Raw genomic sequence first — 12,053 nt, 5'->3', positions numbered from 1 at the left:
GCATACGATAGTAAAAATATGTTTTCTGATATAAAACAGGATGATACAATAAACTGCATTTAAATTTGTTTTTTATCTTTTTTATTGACGAAACTGCAAGGTTTTTGTCCCTCCTGAACATTTTGACAAATGTTTCTTCCGCGGTATTTAACTTACATAGACGAAATGTCGTCGCGAATTCTGTCATAACATAAACGATTAGGAAATATTGTACAAAATGTACATAATATAAAAATATAATCAAGTGAGTTTTATGTAATTATAATAATGGTTTGTATAAAATGAAATTATAAAAAAATATTTATAAAACAACCTATTATTATTATATAAGCTATAACACTACATCAAAAATATCAATGATTTCAATTGCTTAAATGATAAATTTTTTATTTTCAAAAAAGAATCACATTATTAATAACTCTGGTATTAATACTAGTTATGACTAAAAGTCTCACTGCTATTATATTATGAAGGTATCGCCAGATTTACAAAACAAATGCTACCCACCTATTTATTATACAGTAGATTTGTTCGTAAAATTTGCTGTACAGTTTGTTGTGCAACAGATTATAGCGTGGATGGACTATAATATGTACTAATATATTCTTAGAATAGAATTAGAATATTACATTCCTGTAACAGTGAGTAGACTGTCCGTCACATAAAAACGCATAAAAGTTAATAGATCTGCATTTAGAGCTTACATTGATATTTTTATTAATGACATGTTAGAAAATACGATCATTGCCTGTTGTGAGTTTTTATTGGCCTACGAATAATGACATACCCATTAATAGTTTTACATTGTGTTCACATTGTGTTCTCCGAATTGCCCTATTTTGTCTGTCACACTTATTTTTATTGGCTTGGTTATTTTTATTCTGTGCAGGTTTATTTTTTTTTTTAATTTTTGATTTATTTTGTTTCATTGATTGTCGTCAAGATTAAAAAAAACATTAATATTATTGACATCCATCCAAATGTATGAAAACACACCGATTCCACATGCACTATATCTGTTCACACAACATATTATTATGCTTTTTCTGACCTATATTAATTTTGACAGTTAATGCTAAATAAATCTTTTTGTTTTCATACATTGCTAAAATTTGCTTGATGACTGTCAACTTTGTGTTGATTGTTTTGTATATTTTGTGACTCTTCGTCACTCCCTCTTCGGATTTTTGTTAGTGTTAAGAATGTAATGTTTTCATACTTGATGGTAATCATTTTAAATCATTACATTACATCCACTAATCCGGCAGTAATGATCATTTGTCATCATAATTTTTGTGATTTTTCTTATGCCACTATTGAAAGAATCAATATTTGACTATTATATTAATATTATTCACTAAGTAGGTACTTATATAATGAGAATTTCCTCTTGTGTAGTTAGAAGAATATCAACCACTTTATTTTAAATCAAAAGTCTATCCATAAATTTAGATTCCTTTATCTTATCTCTACATAATATTATTTCATAAATAATAAATTAGTTTTACTCTCTTACATAATATATATCTAATTAATTCATACACCTTTTTAGTAATGAAATGACTTTTAATTATCTCGTAATTGCATTTTTGTACCTTCTAAATATTACTGAATAATTCTAATGTTACATGCACATAAAGTAGTGTCTCACTAACATTTTTAATTACTTCTAAAATTTTTTTGCCTGATCTCATTGTTAAACCACTTTGTATATTTAGTTTTACTTTCGTATCTTATTTCTTACTTAGTGTTTTCAAATTATTCTACTTAACTTTCTGAAATTCAAATCATTTTGACCCCCTTTATCATTCCACTTTATTGAATTAGATTCGTAGAATTACGTATTATTTATCGGACTGTTGTGGATCAGAACCTTTTTTTCACTTCAATTAGAAATTCTTTCTCTCACTTTTCAATCAACTTCTAGATTCTATTGAAATACTCCCCTTCGCTTATCATTAAATCTCATAACATGACAACCCATAGTCAATCGTTCGATATTGATTAAAACCACTTTACGTTACATACTTATTTGATACCTACTATAAAAGTTACTAGTCTGTTTTGTTATTTGAGGTTAGTTCTAAAAAAAAAGAAATTGAACTATTATACATTAAAAGAGTAAATAATGAATGGTTTTAATATGAATAAATTGGTAACTATACAAACAAACAATATTCTTTGCATTATTAGCAGAATTGTATGCATTGTTGGAAAATAAAAATAAAAATAGCACATACCTATTGACGCCTTGCTTCTGTTGCTACTTTTGTGAATTCACTTAATTGTATAACTCAAATAAATAATGATTATTCATTGTACAAAAAAATCATTTAGAGTTCTAACACTAATGCAAGGCATTTATATCTCAGTGAATGAAATGGCCTATAAATTTTTGACCACAAATGTGAAGCTTGCTACAAATGAATCTGCAAGATGAAATTTCTCGCAATGAATTTAATCATTAGTCTTAGTAAGCTTCAATACAACTTAACATTTGTATAATATAAAAATTGTCAGAATAGAAGAAAAATTTTTCTTTATCATCTCTCCCTTTACATCATTTTAACGATATATCAGAATGACTATGGGTTAAAATCCTCTTCGTATCATTGTCATCCCATTCGAACTATCGACATTTTGAAACCACATGCCATCCGATCATGCCAACTTATGGTGACAAATGGTGACATATTGTGTGTGCGGGTACGTTGGTCAGGTTCAAAAAGAGGAAAGAGCAAGAGGCCCGGGACGGTGAGGCGGGCGGAATGTCGGGCGCAACCGTCACTCTTCAGGCTGGTCTGCGGACACTACACGAAGCCGGACCCGAACTCAAGAGAGCCATTTCAGGGACCTTGGATGATACTCAGGACGATTGTCCGGAGCCAATGCATAGGGTGAGTCACTCTGAAAAAAAAAAGATTCAATTACTAAAAACATGTTACTCATAATGATTAGTCTTTCATTTTCAGAGATTCCCAAACTTATTTGGCCCCCTGCTCCCTTTAAGTGATCAAATAGAAAGGTCCATTGAAATTTGCGTTACTTTATGTATCCTCCACTTAAAGATGCAGCTGTAAATAAAATAGCCTTCATAAATTATAATCACAATAAAACATAGTAATCACCACGAATTTAACTGTATGTTACATTATATTCAATCTCCCCCCAATTGCTTTCAAGGCCACTACCACCCCCCCAGGTCCGTTTCCCATGAATTAATTGTCTTTTCATTCCTCTATAATATGCATTGATAAACCATTAACGGCAGTGTAAAACAAAATTTTTATCATAAATCGAAAACTACTGTAGTCTTATACACGGACATATTACGAAATTAATATCTAAAATCTAAAAATATAAATACCATACAGATGTAATATTGTGTGTGAAATATTTTCTAGCGAAATCACTCACTGTTTGGCGGCGTGTGGTCTTCCATGAGAAAACGAGGAGGAGGACGCGGCGGTAACCGGCACAGACGTGGTGGTCCCGGACAGAACCCGTTGGGAGGAAAGCTCTCGCCATCTGCTACCCATGGTTAATCACATTCTTATTGTATTTATTTATAACAATTAAGTATCAATTTCGTAATTTATTTATCTTATCAAGATTAAAACTAGACCAGAAATAAGACAATTCTTTCATTTGGGATGCAATATGCATGTCACTCATTTTTGAACTATAATTTTTTAACGCAAAAATTAAGTAACAATAATATGCAACAGAGGTGTCATTTAAAATTCTGTTAATATTAGTAATATTGATGGGGGATTTTACTTGACAGTGTTACAAATTACGAACACTTGCTAATATCTAAAAAAAAATTTAAACTAGTTTTTATTTAAATGATTTAAGAATGCAGCATTCTTTATTGAATATACATGATTTTTTGAAACACATTAGGTACCGATTACATTTTTTTTAGAAAAATATTTGCACTAGATGGGACTAGCAAAAAGATCTTTCAAGATAAAAGTATCTAAATTTTTTTCTAATGTGTAATATGTCTGCGAGGTGTTTCAAATTATGTATATATTTATTTATTTACACTAGATTTGATCAGACCGAAGAACAACATGTCAACTTAATTCAAATTACTCTTAGTTAATAATGAATGTAAAATAATACTTCTCCAATAGTGATGTCATACCGGAATCGATGTATCAAATTAATAATCTTTATCCATGACAGCTCCTTTTTCATAAAAAATCGCCAGAGACAAAAGATAGATGGGCTGGGGGGTCGCCTAGGCCCCCAATTGTATATAGACGTAAACAGTATACCTATTATGCCAAAGCAGGAAAGAGTCTACGGTCAGCTCTGCTGAGTACTTAAGTCTTCTAAAGCCTTAGGTTGATCATTCAACACGACTAACCATCACACAATCAAAACTTTGGTTTATTTCAATAGATGGTGTCGGTAATCACTTGAGCAGTATGATGCAGAGAGAGTTAGGATTGGGAGCGACACATCTTCCAGTAACACAAAACAACATGTAAGTCTTAATATACTTAATATACTAAATATTTTATTTTCATAATCATAGTGATAGATAAATTTACGATCGACTCTATCTATTCATCCAGATTTCCTGGGCAAACTGCGGGCACCGAAAACCTATACGGAGGTCAAGGCTTCCCGGCAACCACAGGCTACGGTCAGAACAATCACGAGCAGATTCCGATGCGGCCACTCATTCTCAATGGGGATTCCGAGAAGATATATCAAGTTCTAGAGTGAGTGTGATATTCCCACTTTATCAAATTGCTTTGTAATATAATTTGACTGTATTGTTATGTGATAACGTTAATTGCTATGACTTGTAACACAGATTTGTTACAAGTATTAAGGAATAATTCACAATGTATATTATTTACACTCCTGAAGACTTGAGGATTACAAATCTTGACATCAAATATAACTAATAATAATCCTATTGACAAGTCGTTATGTATGTAGTAATTTGGTAAGTTGCAATGTAAATTAAATTAGATCCAAACAAATTAATGTGAAAAAGTCACTAGTAATTTTGCCTTTTTTAAATGAATTCGTTACATACTCACAGTGCTTTCGCATAGAGGATTCGTGTATCTGTTACAAGTATTGCAGATACTTAGTTTACTTAACGTGCATTCACACGGGGATACATATATGTGATACGTATCCGCATGCCGCGTACATAGTGTGAAGAGCTAATGAGCAATGTGTACACTGCAATTATGAAGGACACAAACTGCGACATAGTATTTCACCATGAAAACGATGAGAGTATTATTTCATCGAATGACTCATTTTTATTTTATTTTAAAAGTAAATTTTATAAATATAAATATACATAATAAATATTTGGGTACACTCTTGTCCCACACTTCACGCAAATTTTACATGGCACAAATAAATTTATCATTGTCAAAATGGTAGATATAGTATTAGGTACCTCCTGCCGGTTCAATAACGACCGTGTGTCTTATACAGTATCTGCTGGGTGAATAGCATAATTACTTTGCTGAGTTTAGTCGGCCGCTTAGATACTTAAGTTGTAAGATATTCAAATTTTGTTTTTGGCATTATATTTTGGGAGTATCGCACGGGTATATCCGTGTTAAAGAGTGCATTTGTTTTAATGTAAACTCTGTATCATTCAGAGGCGAAGGGTGGAGGTAGGCTGTGGAGACCTGACATAAATAATGTGAACTAAACTTTGTTAGTCATACTTATTTGCTTTCATTGAACTATTAATACAAATTGTAGATGGTGTTGGTTAGTTTTTAAAATTAAATTAAACCTTACCTCAACCAAACCATAATAGAGAAGAGATAAAGAATCTATAAAATATCTAAAATTATGCCACGAAATCATACGTCATTTTAGATATTTTATAGATAGAAGAATATTTTTTATCTATTATGGTTTGGTTTAGTTAGGGATCAATCGATCTTTAAAAACCATTTGGAATGTGCATTCTTAGTTCAATGAAAACAAGCAATTAATTAATTTAATTGAAATGGCGTTCACGTAGTAGAACGCTATAATAATTAATGGTTTTGAAACAAAGTTATTTTTGTTAATTCTACTGTAATCATTTCATTTACGTCGACAGTTCTTTCGCGCTATAAACCCGAATTAACAAAAATGACTTTGTTTTAAAATTACAAAAACAAATAAGTATGACAGACAAAGTTTAGTGTGCACTATTTATGTCAGATTTCCACAGCCGACCTCCACTCTTCGGCACTCATATTCGTCATACCTATATCGGATGCGTAAATTCTCTGTGTGAAAGCGCTCTGTTTGATATTGAAGAAAATTTAGTGATATGAATTCAGTATTTCCATTTACGGCAGTGTTAAGTTGGTAACATAAAACATAAGCGTTTTTTAAAAATTTATGAACACTGATGGTTTTCGATTTATCAGCATATTCACAGTATGTGTATATCTATATTTAGTTTTGTGATTCAAGTCATTATTTGTGACATTACTCTTTGATTATTTACCGATTTGGTTATAAATCTTCAGAAGATTTTAAATGTACAAAACCATTGCTACCATTTTCAGAATAGAAATAAGAATATAAAAATCAAACTAGGGTATACACGTGCAGTTATAAATTGTTACTGTATATTTTACAACGCATTTGCAAGTTTGTGAGGCTTTCGATGTACCGTTTCATGTAATGTGTACTTTTCAGAAAAGCCAGTGCAGATTTCCTCAATATTCACAGCAGTAAGTGATTCATATCGCCACAACCGTTTTGATTTTGTTGTGTGAGAGTGAGTGTGACTTTTATTGAGGCATTCTGACACACAAACCAATAATCATATCCTTGATCCACCCACTTTTACTAATTAACTAAACTTAACTTTACCTCCCACACACAAGGTATAGTGAAGTGCATAGTAGTACTGTGAGAGCACACCCACCAAATAAGGTGATTTTTTTTTTAAATAAGAATATGCACAAAAGCAAACAGTAACAACATTTTAATTTTAGTAAGTGAGTGTTATTTTTTACAATATCCATAAAATATGTCACTACAGTGGATCGAAGGATTCTTTCGTTGACTTTTATATTCCACTAACAATCCCATATTTTTTACAGCTGTACCTGCAATGTACCTATACTTAATGCATTGAATTAACTCCCAACTGTCTAAAGATATCTTTACTAATCAACTGTTTTTTTCTGTTTTTTTTCCCTTGTGCTTTCACTATCACGTGGATCGGAAACAACCGGTTGATGTCTTCCGTGGGGTGGTTTGATTTGCCAATCATGACATGAACTGCTATTTTTATTACATTTCACATCTTACAACCAAATAAATCTTTACTAACTGAATGACTTTTATGTTTGATTCTTGATGTGACTGCCATGTTCTTTACATTTCGAAATCTCCATTTACGCCGCCTGCACCTGAGTGTTTTCATACAATGTAGTTCTCAAAAATCAAACTATCCGGAAATGCTAGGACAGATAGGTCTTGCTTTCGGATGCATGAACTATCTGACGGGAGCTCCGAGTCTCCAAAGAACGACGGCCTCCGGCCTTGCCCGGCAACAAACGACGGACTTCACTGCCTACCAGCCGCCCACCCCTGTTTCTGGAGGCTCCCGCAAGCAGATCCACCCGGAGAGCGGGGAGAGTCCCACCTCATCCAACGAGAAGATCGTCATAACGGCCAGGTCTCCCGCCAGATCCCCCTCGGTCCAGAACGGCGGAGGCGCTTCGCCTCCCCCCCAGAGGATATCACCGCTGCTCGGGGTGAAGAGCGACCTCCCAGCCGAACCGCAGAGGTCGCCGCTTATCACCCCTTATGGATACAACGCAGCCGCCAACATCCCATACGCGTTCTCCCACCAGGCACCTCCCGCCGATGGCCAGAGTCAGCGCCGAAAGCCATCCACAGGCTCGGGAGCGCCCAGAAAGTCTGTCAGCGCTGACCCGACGCCAGAGCGCGACGCCGAATTCCGGCCCGGCCCCGACTTCCGAGAGGTGCCCGTCAACCAGAGCAGCGTAAGAAAAAGGGCCCAGTTCCAGCAGCAGAGGAACAAAAACTTCCTCTTCCGGCAGCAGCGGTCGCCGAGTCCGCCGTCCTCCGTCGCGTCCCTGCGCGTTAAGCGCAAGGATGCTGCGGAGCTCCTCAGCGCTGACGATCTGCGGAAGTCTTCTTTCAGAGCAAAAGGTCAGTCTTCGTTCACAAGGAACGTGCCCAAGAGCATGTCTGCCACCGTCAGGAAGAGGTCCCCCCTCGGATGGGGGGAGACGCAACACAGCTCCACCTTTTGCCAGGGCGGCGGAAGGAGTGATTTCTTAAACCTGGCCAAGAGAAGCGATTCCCGAGAGTGCCTGCTATGCTCTTCTCGCGACTGCTGCTGCAAAACGGCTTCGGAAGCCTCCTCACCGGACTCTCTGTCCGTGAAGCGGCAGAATCTGTCTGTCGACAGAGATATTTCACCTGATCCTTCTACCGGAGGACGTCCACTGTCCCCTGCGGCTCGTAAACTTGCCGCCAGACCCGCGGGGGCTCGGGCGTCCTCGAATATATGCCATCGGGAAATCGAAAGAGAGGAGCATCTGCACGCTTTCAATATGAAAAATAAAAAGAATGTTCTCACTATCGCCCAGAATCCCACGGTGGATTCCTCCGTTGCCTGCTCTTGCACCAATAGTCCGTCGTCATCATCCCCAGGCGAGGGGAAGGGAAGGGGATCCCCCCCGTCGGCGGGCAGGCGCTCCGACCCCAGTCCGGAAGTTTTTGCGGCTCGCGCTGGCGTGACAGCCCAACGCGACGGGGGCGACGCTCAGTGGGGAGGTGCGCGCGCACGCACGCTTTCTTCCTTTCACTTTTGCTCTCTGTGTCTCCGTACTCTGTGTGTGCGTTTCACTGTTTGACCATTTGACATAGTCGCTATTCCTGGTGCCGTTGAGAATTTCTGTCAGCGGCTCGACCGCCGGCAAACTTAATATAATTGGCTACCTTAAATTTCATCCCTCTTACTTTCATGTTTAAAACACCATGATCATAATTATTATACTTCATATTCTCTGCAATTTTCCATACCCAGTTTAAAATAATATTTGTACTACTTTCACTACAAATTTTGAAAACTATTGCATCTCGAAATATTAAATAGAATCATTATCTTGGACATTTTGTTTTAAGAAATAGAATTATTGTTGTTTCCAAACATACAATAAAAATGCAGCTAAATACGCAGTGCATTTGTTTCAATACGTCATCAGGAATATAGGTGTGTGTTTGGTGGGTGTCGGCATTTGGATGTTTGGTGTGACTGTTTTTTGCCGAGTTTCCCCAATGCATGCTTCCTGAAATGTTGTTTTCCAATAAACATTCAGAGATATTGTCAGAACATACAGAGCTTTTCATGGAATTTACATACCCACCTACAAAGATTCGTTGCATACTATGTGTACCTCAAATTTATTCAGCTCATCCATGCTTTTGAATCCCAAAACTAATTCAACTACCTAATTTTCCCTTGTGTTCGATGGTGTCGCTTTTTAATGGATCCAGCAGTCTTGCATAATATAAATAATGTGTGTACCTTCATAATATTTAAATGTTGCATAAGTATTTAAAAGCATGAATTCTCCTTATCTTTAAACTCTGCCTGATCAGTTTGTATAACACTTTTGGAGTAAAGTAAATACTTATTAAACTCTAAAAGTGTTTTGCACTACTGATAATTTATAAATGTGCATTATTAATACGTTTTACATGTCTGATTCTTGTGTACTTTATTCGTCGATATAACATCTAATTCATTTGACATTTTCTGACATTATCGTCTTCACCGATCCAATATAAATATCCTCTAATAAACAGAAATTATCTGTGACCCCCTAATAGGTATTTTTTAAAGTTTGCCAATCAAATTATCAAGTAAAAAAATGTGTAATTAATATAAATATGTACCCTTTACTAATATTGATTTAGATTTTTTTAGAAAACTGGTCAAAATTTTTTGCTACCTGAATTATAGTAGCTGTCTATTATTTTTCAATAAACACACTCCTTTACAAAATTCGTAAGTATATTTTCAAAAGATTTATAGAATCAACTTCATAATACAATATTATTATATGTATCTTTAGCTGTACATACAATGTTTACAAATTCAATTATGGACGCATTTTTGTAAAAGAAAAGATTTCGTAAACAACACGTCATGTCTGAATTTTATTTCTGGTCTTATTAGTAAAAAACAGTGCTATATTAATTATTAAAGTCCTAATGAATGAAGTTGCAATTGATATATGAGTCTTCTAACCTTTAGACTTTAGTTTACAAATTCTACTGAACAAATAATTGTTTAGAGTTGTCCTTAGGTAGTTTTCCCTGAGTATTTTTGCTTTCCAACAGATGTACCCTTTAATATAGGATGACTGAAATCCAAATTAACTAAGTAGAACTGTTCAATGTATCAAACTTGTGTTGATAATCTTGTCCTGATTTGTCCAGTGCACAAAGATGTTGAAGAAAACCTTCTTACAAATGGAGCCTAATCGAATGAAAGTGGTAAGATAAAAGGACCGCTAATTCTCATACAAGCTCCCAATACGATCTTTGTTTTTTTCGCATACAAAAATGGCACTCACGCCTTCAGAGATTTTTACAGGGAAATCATAGAAGGCTCCACCTTAAGATGATTCAACATCTTTGGTAGTACCTACCTGATAAAATATATATTACCTACATAGCTGTTTTAATACAAAATCTTTCATATTGTGCCATTTCATAATAATATATCAATTATATTTGAATTTATTATTATATCATAAATGCAGAGAAAATATATCAATTAATAAACAATATTATATTACACAATAATATATTACAAATATGATTTTTTTAATGCCAAAACCAACAGGTAATAATTTCAATCACTTACAAGATTTTTTTGACATATTGACTCTATCATTGTGTTGTATTTATTCATAGTAAGAGTTGTGTGAACCCGAGTACAAAATGAGCAACAATCGCTGAAAGTTAGCTGTAAGCTGTTTTAGGCACATCTGGTGCAATAACGTCATAAGTGCAAAACACACTTTTTTCAGTAGAAGCATTTAAAGATTGTGAACTATGGTTTCATGATTTGACATATTATGAGACGTTTGATGGAAACTTTAAGAACTACATTATGACATTGACGCACCAGGTGCGGAGACCTATTAGGCATGTTTTTTAACATTAATCTCATTTTTTGATTTTTTAGCACTTGTGACGTTGTTGCTTCGGATGTGCGATAATTATCATTAGTACAGTTTAATTAGACTCATTAACTTATGCAATATAATACATACGTACCTAAGTACTAATAGGCTAGTCGTTGAGTAAATTTTCAGCAGTTATTTTATTGTTGTTCAGTTTGTATGCCGACAAAATGATCTGGACAGTGTAACAAAACAAAAGTTTTGATTGAAATTATTATTCTTATATTTTCACAAACGTTATGTTACACTGTTCAACTCATGTGCTTAACATTTCCCATATTAAAATGTGATTTTAATAATATTATGTTTGATAATAAATTATTTATAATAAAATTTTAATTTGGAACAAATAATCGGTAAACACGGTGTTTACATTTTATTATGGGAAATCTTTGAAGGAGATACAACGAATAGTTTTTTTTTTATTATAAAGAATAGTTTCATGACAGTTTGTGTTGTGTTAAGGTGGTGGTCAGAATGCGAGGTTGGCTCAGTCTCTTCCCGGCAGTCCCGCGGACAGGCGAGCTAACTCTTTGGGAGTCGTGGGGTCAGCTGAGAGCCTCGTCTGTAGAGTGAGTTCACAATAATTTCTATTTCACTTAAATATTACACAATTTATTTAAAGTTTACTAAACATTATTAAGGCTTAACCGTCGAACTATAATGCCGGGGGTCCCAGGTTCGAATCCTGGGTCTGGCAAGTACACATTTTGTTTTTCAATTTGTGTGTGAGTCAGGGTATGGACCTAATAGATTGAGCAAGTGGCTGACATCCATTTCTCGTAAAAAACAAAATCTGAAATACAAACTACTCTG

The 12,053-nt window shown here is 34.9% G+C and overlaps 1 protein-coding gene across 4 annotated transcripts in view; it reads left to right on the top strand.

Annotated features, from left to right (window-relative positions):
- Positions 1-12,053, top strand: part of Ca-alpha1D (Ca[2+]-channel protein alpha[[1]] subunit D) — a 79,559-nt gene that overhangs the window by 64,802 nt on the left and 2,704 nt on the right. For 3 of the 4 annotated variants that reach the window (XM_085953983.1, XM_085953982.1, XM_085953984.1), the window contains 6 exons: positions 2,720-2,897; positions 3,405-3,540; positions 4,414-4,498; positions 4,590-4,739; positions 6,694-6,728; positions 11,703-11,809. In XM_085953983.1, the coding sequence (XP_085810109.1) occupies positions 2,720-2,897; positions 3,405-3,540; positions 4,414-4,498; positions 4,590-4,739; positions 6,694-6,728; positions 11,703-11,809 (691 nt within the window). Of the gene's footprint in view, positions 1-2,719; positions 2,898-3,404; positions 3,541-4,413; positions 4,499-4,589; positions 4,740-6,693; positions 6,729-7,438; positions 9,010-11,702; positions 11,810-12,053 lie in introns of those variants that run through there. The other variant, XM_085953981.1, reaches the window with a different exon arrangement.

This window comes from Rhyacophila brunnea, unplaced genomic scaffold (assembly GCF_057557595.1).
Source record: "Rhyacophila brunnea isolate RB1 unplaced genomic scaffold, BYU_Rbru_1.0 scaffold_4, whole genome shotgun sequence".
Lineage (NCBI taxonomy): Eukaryota > Metazoa > Arthropoda > Insecta > Trichoptera > Rhyacophilidae > Rhyacophila > Rhyacophila brunnea.
Note: the sequence above shows the minus strand (reverse complement) of the source record. Positions and strands in the feature narration are given on the sequence as shown.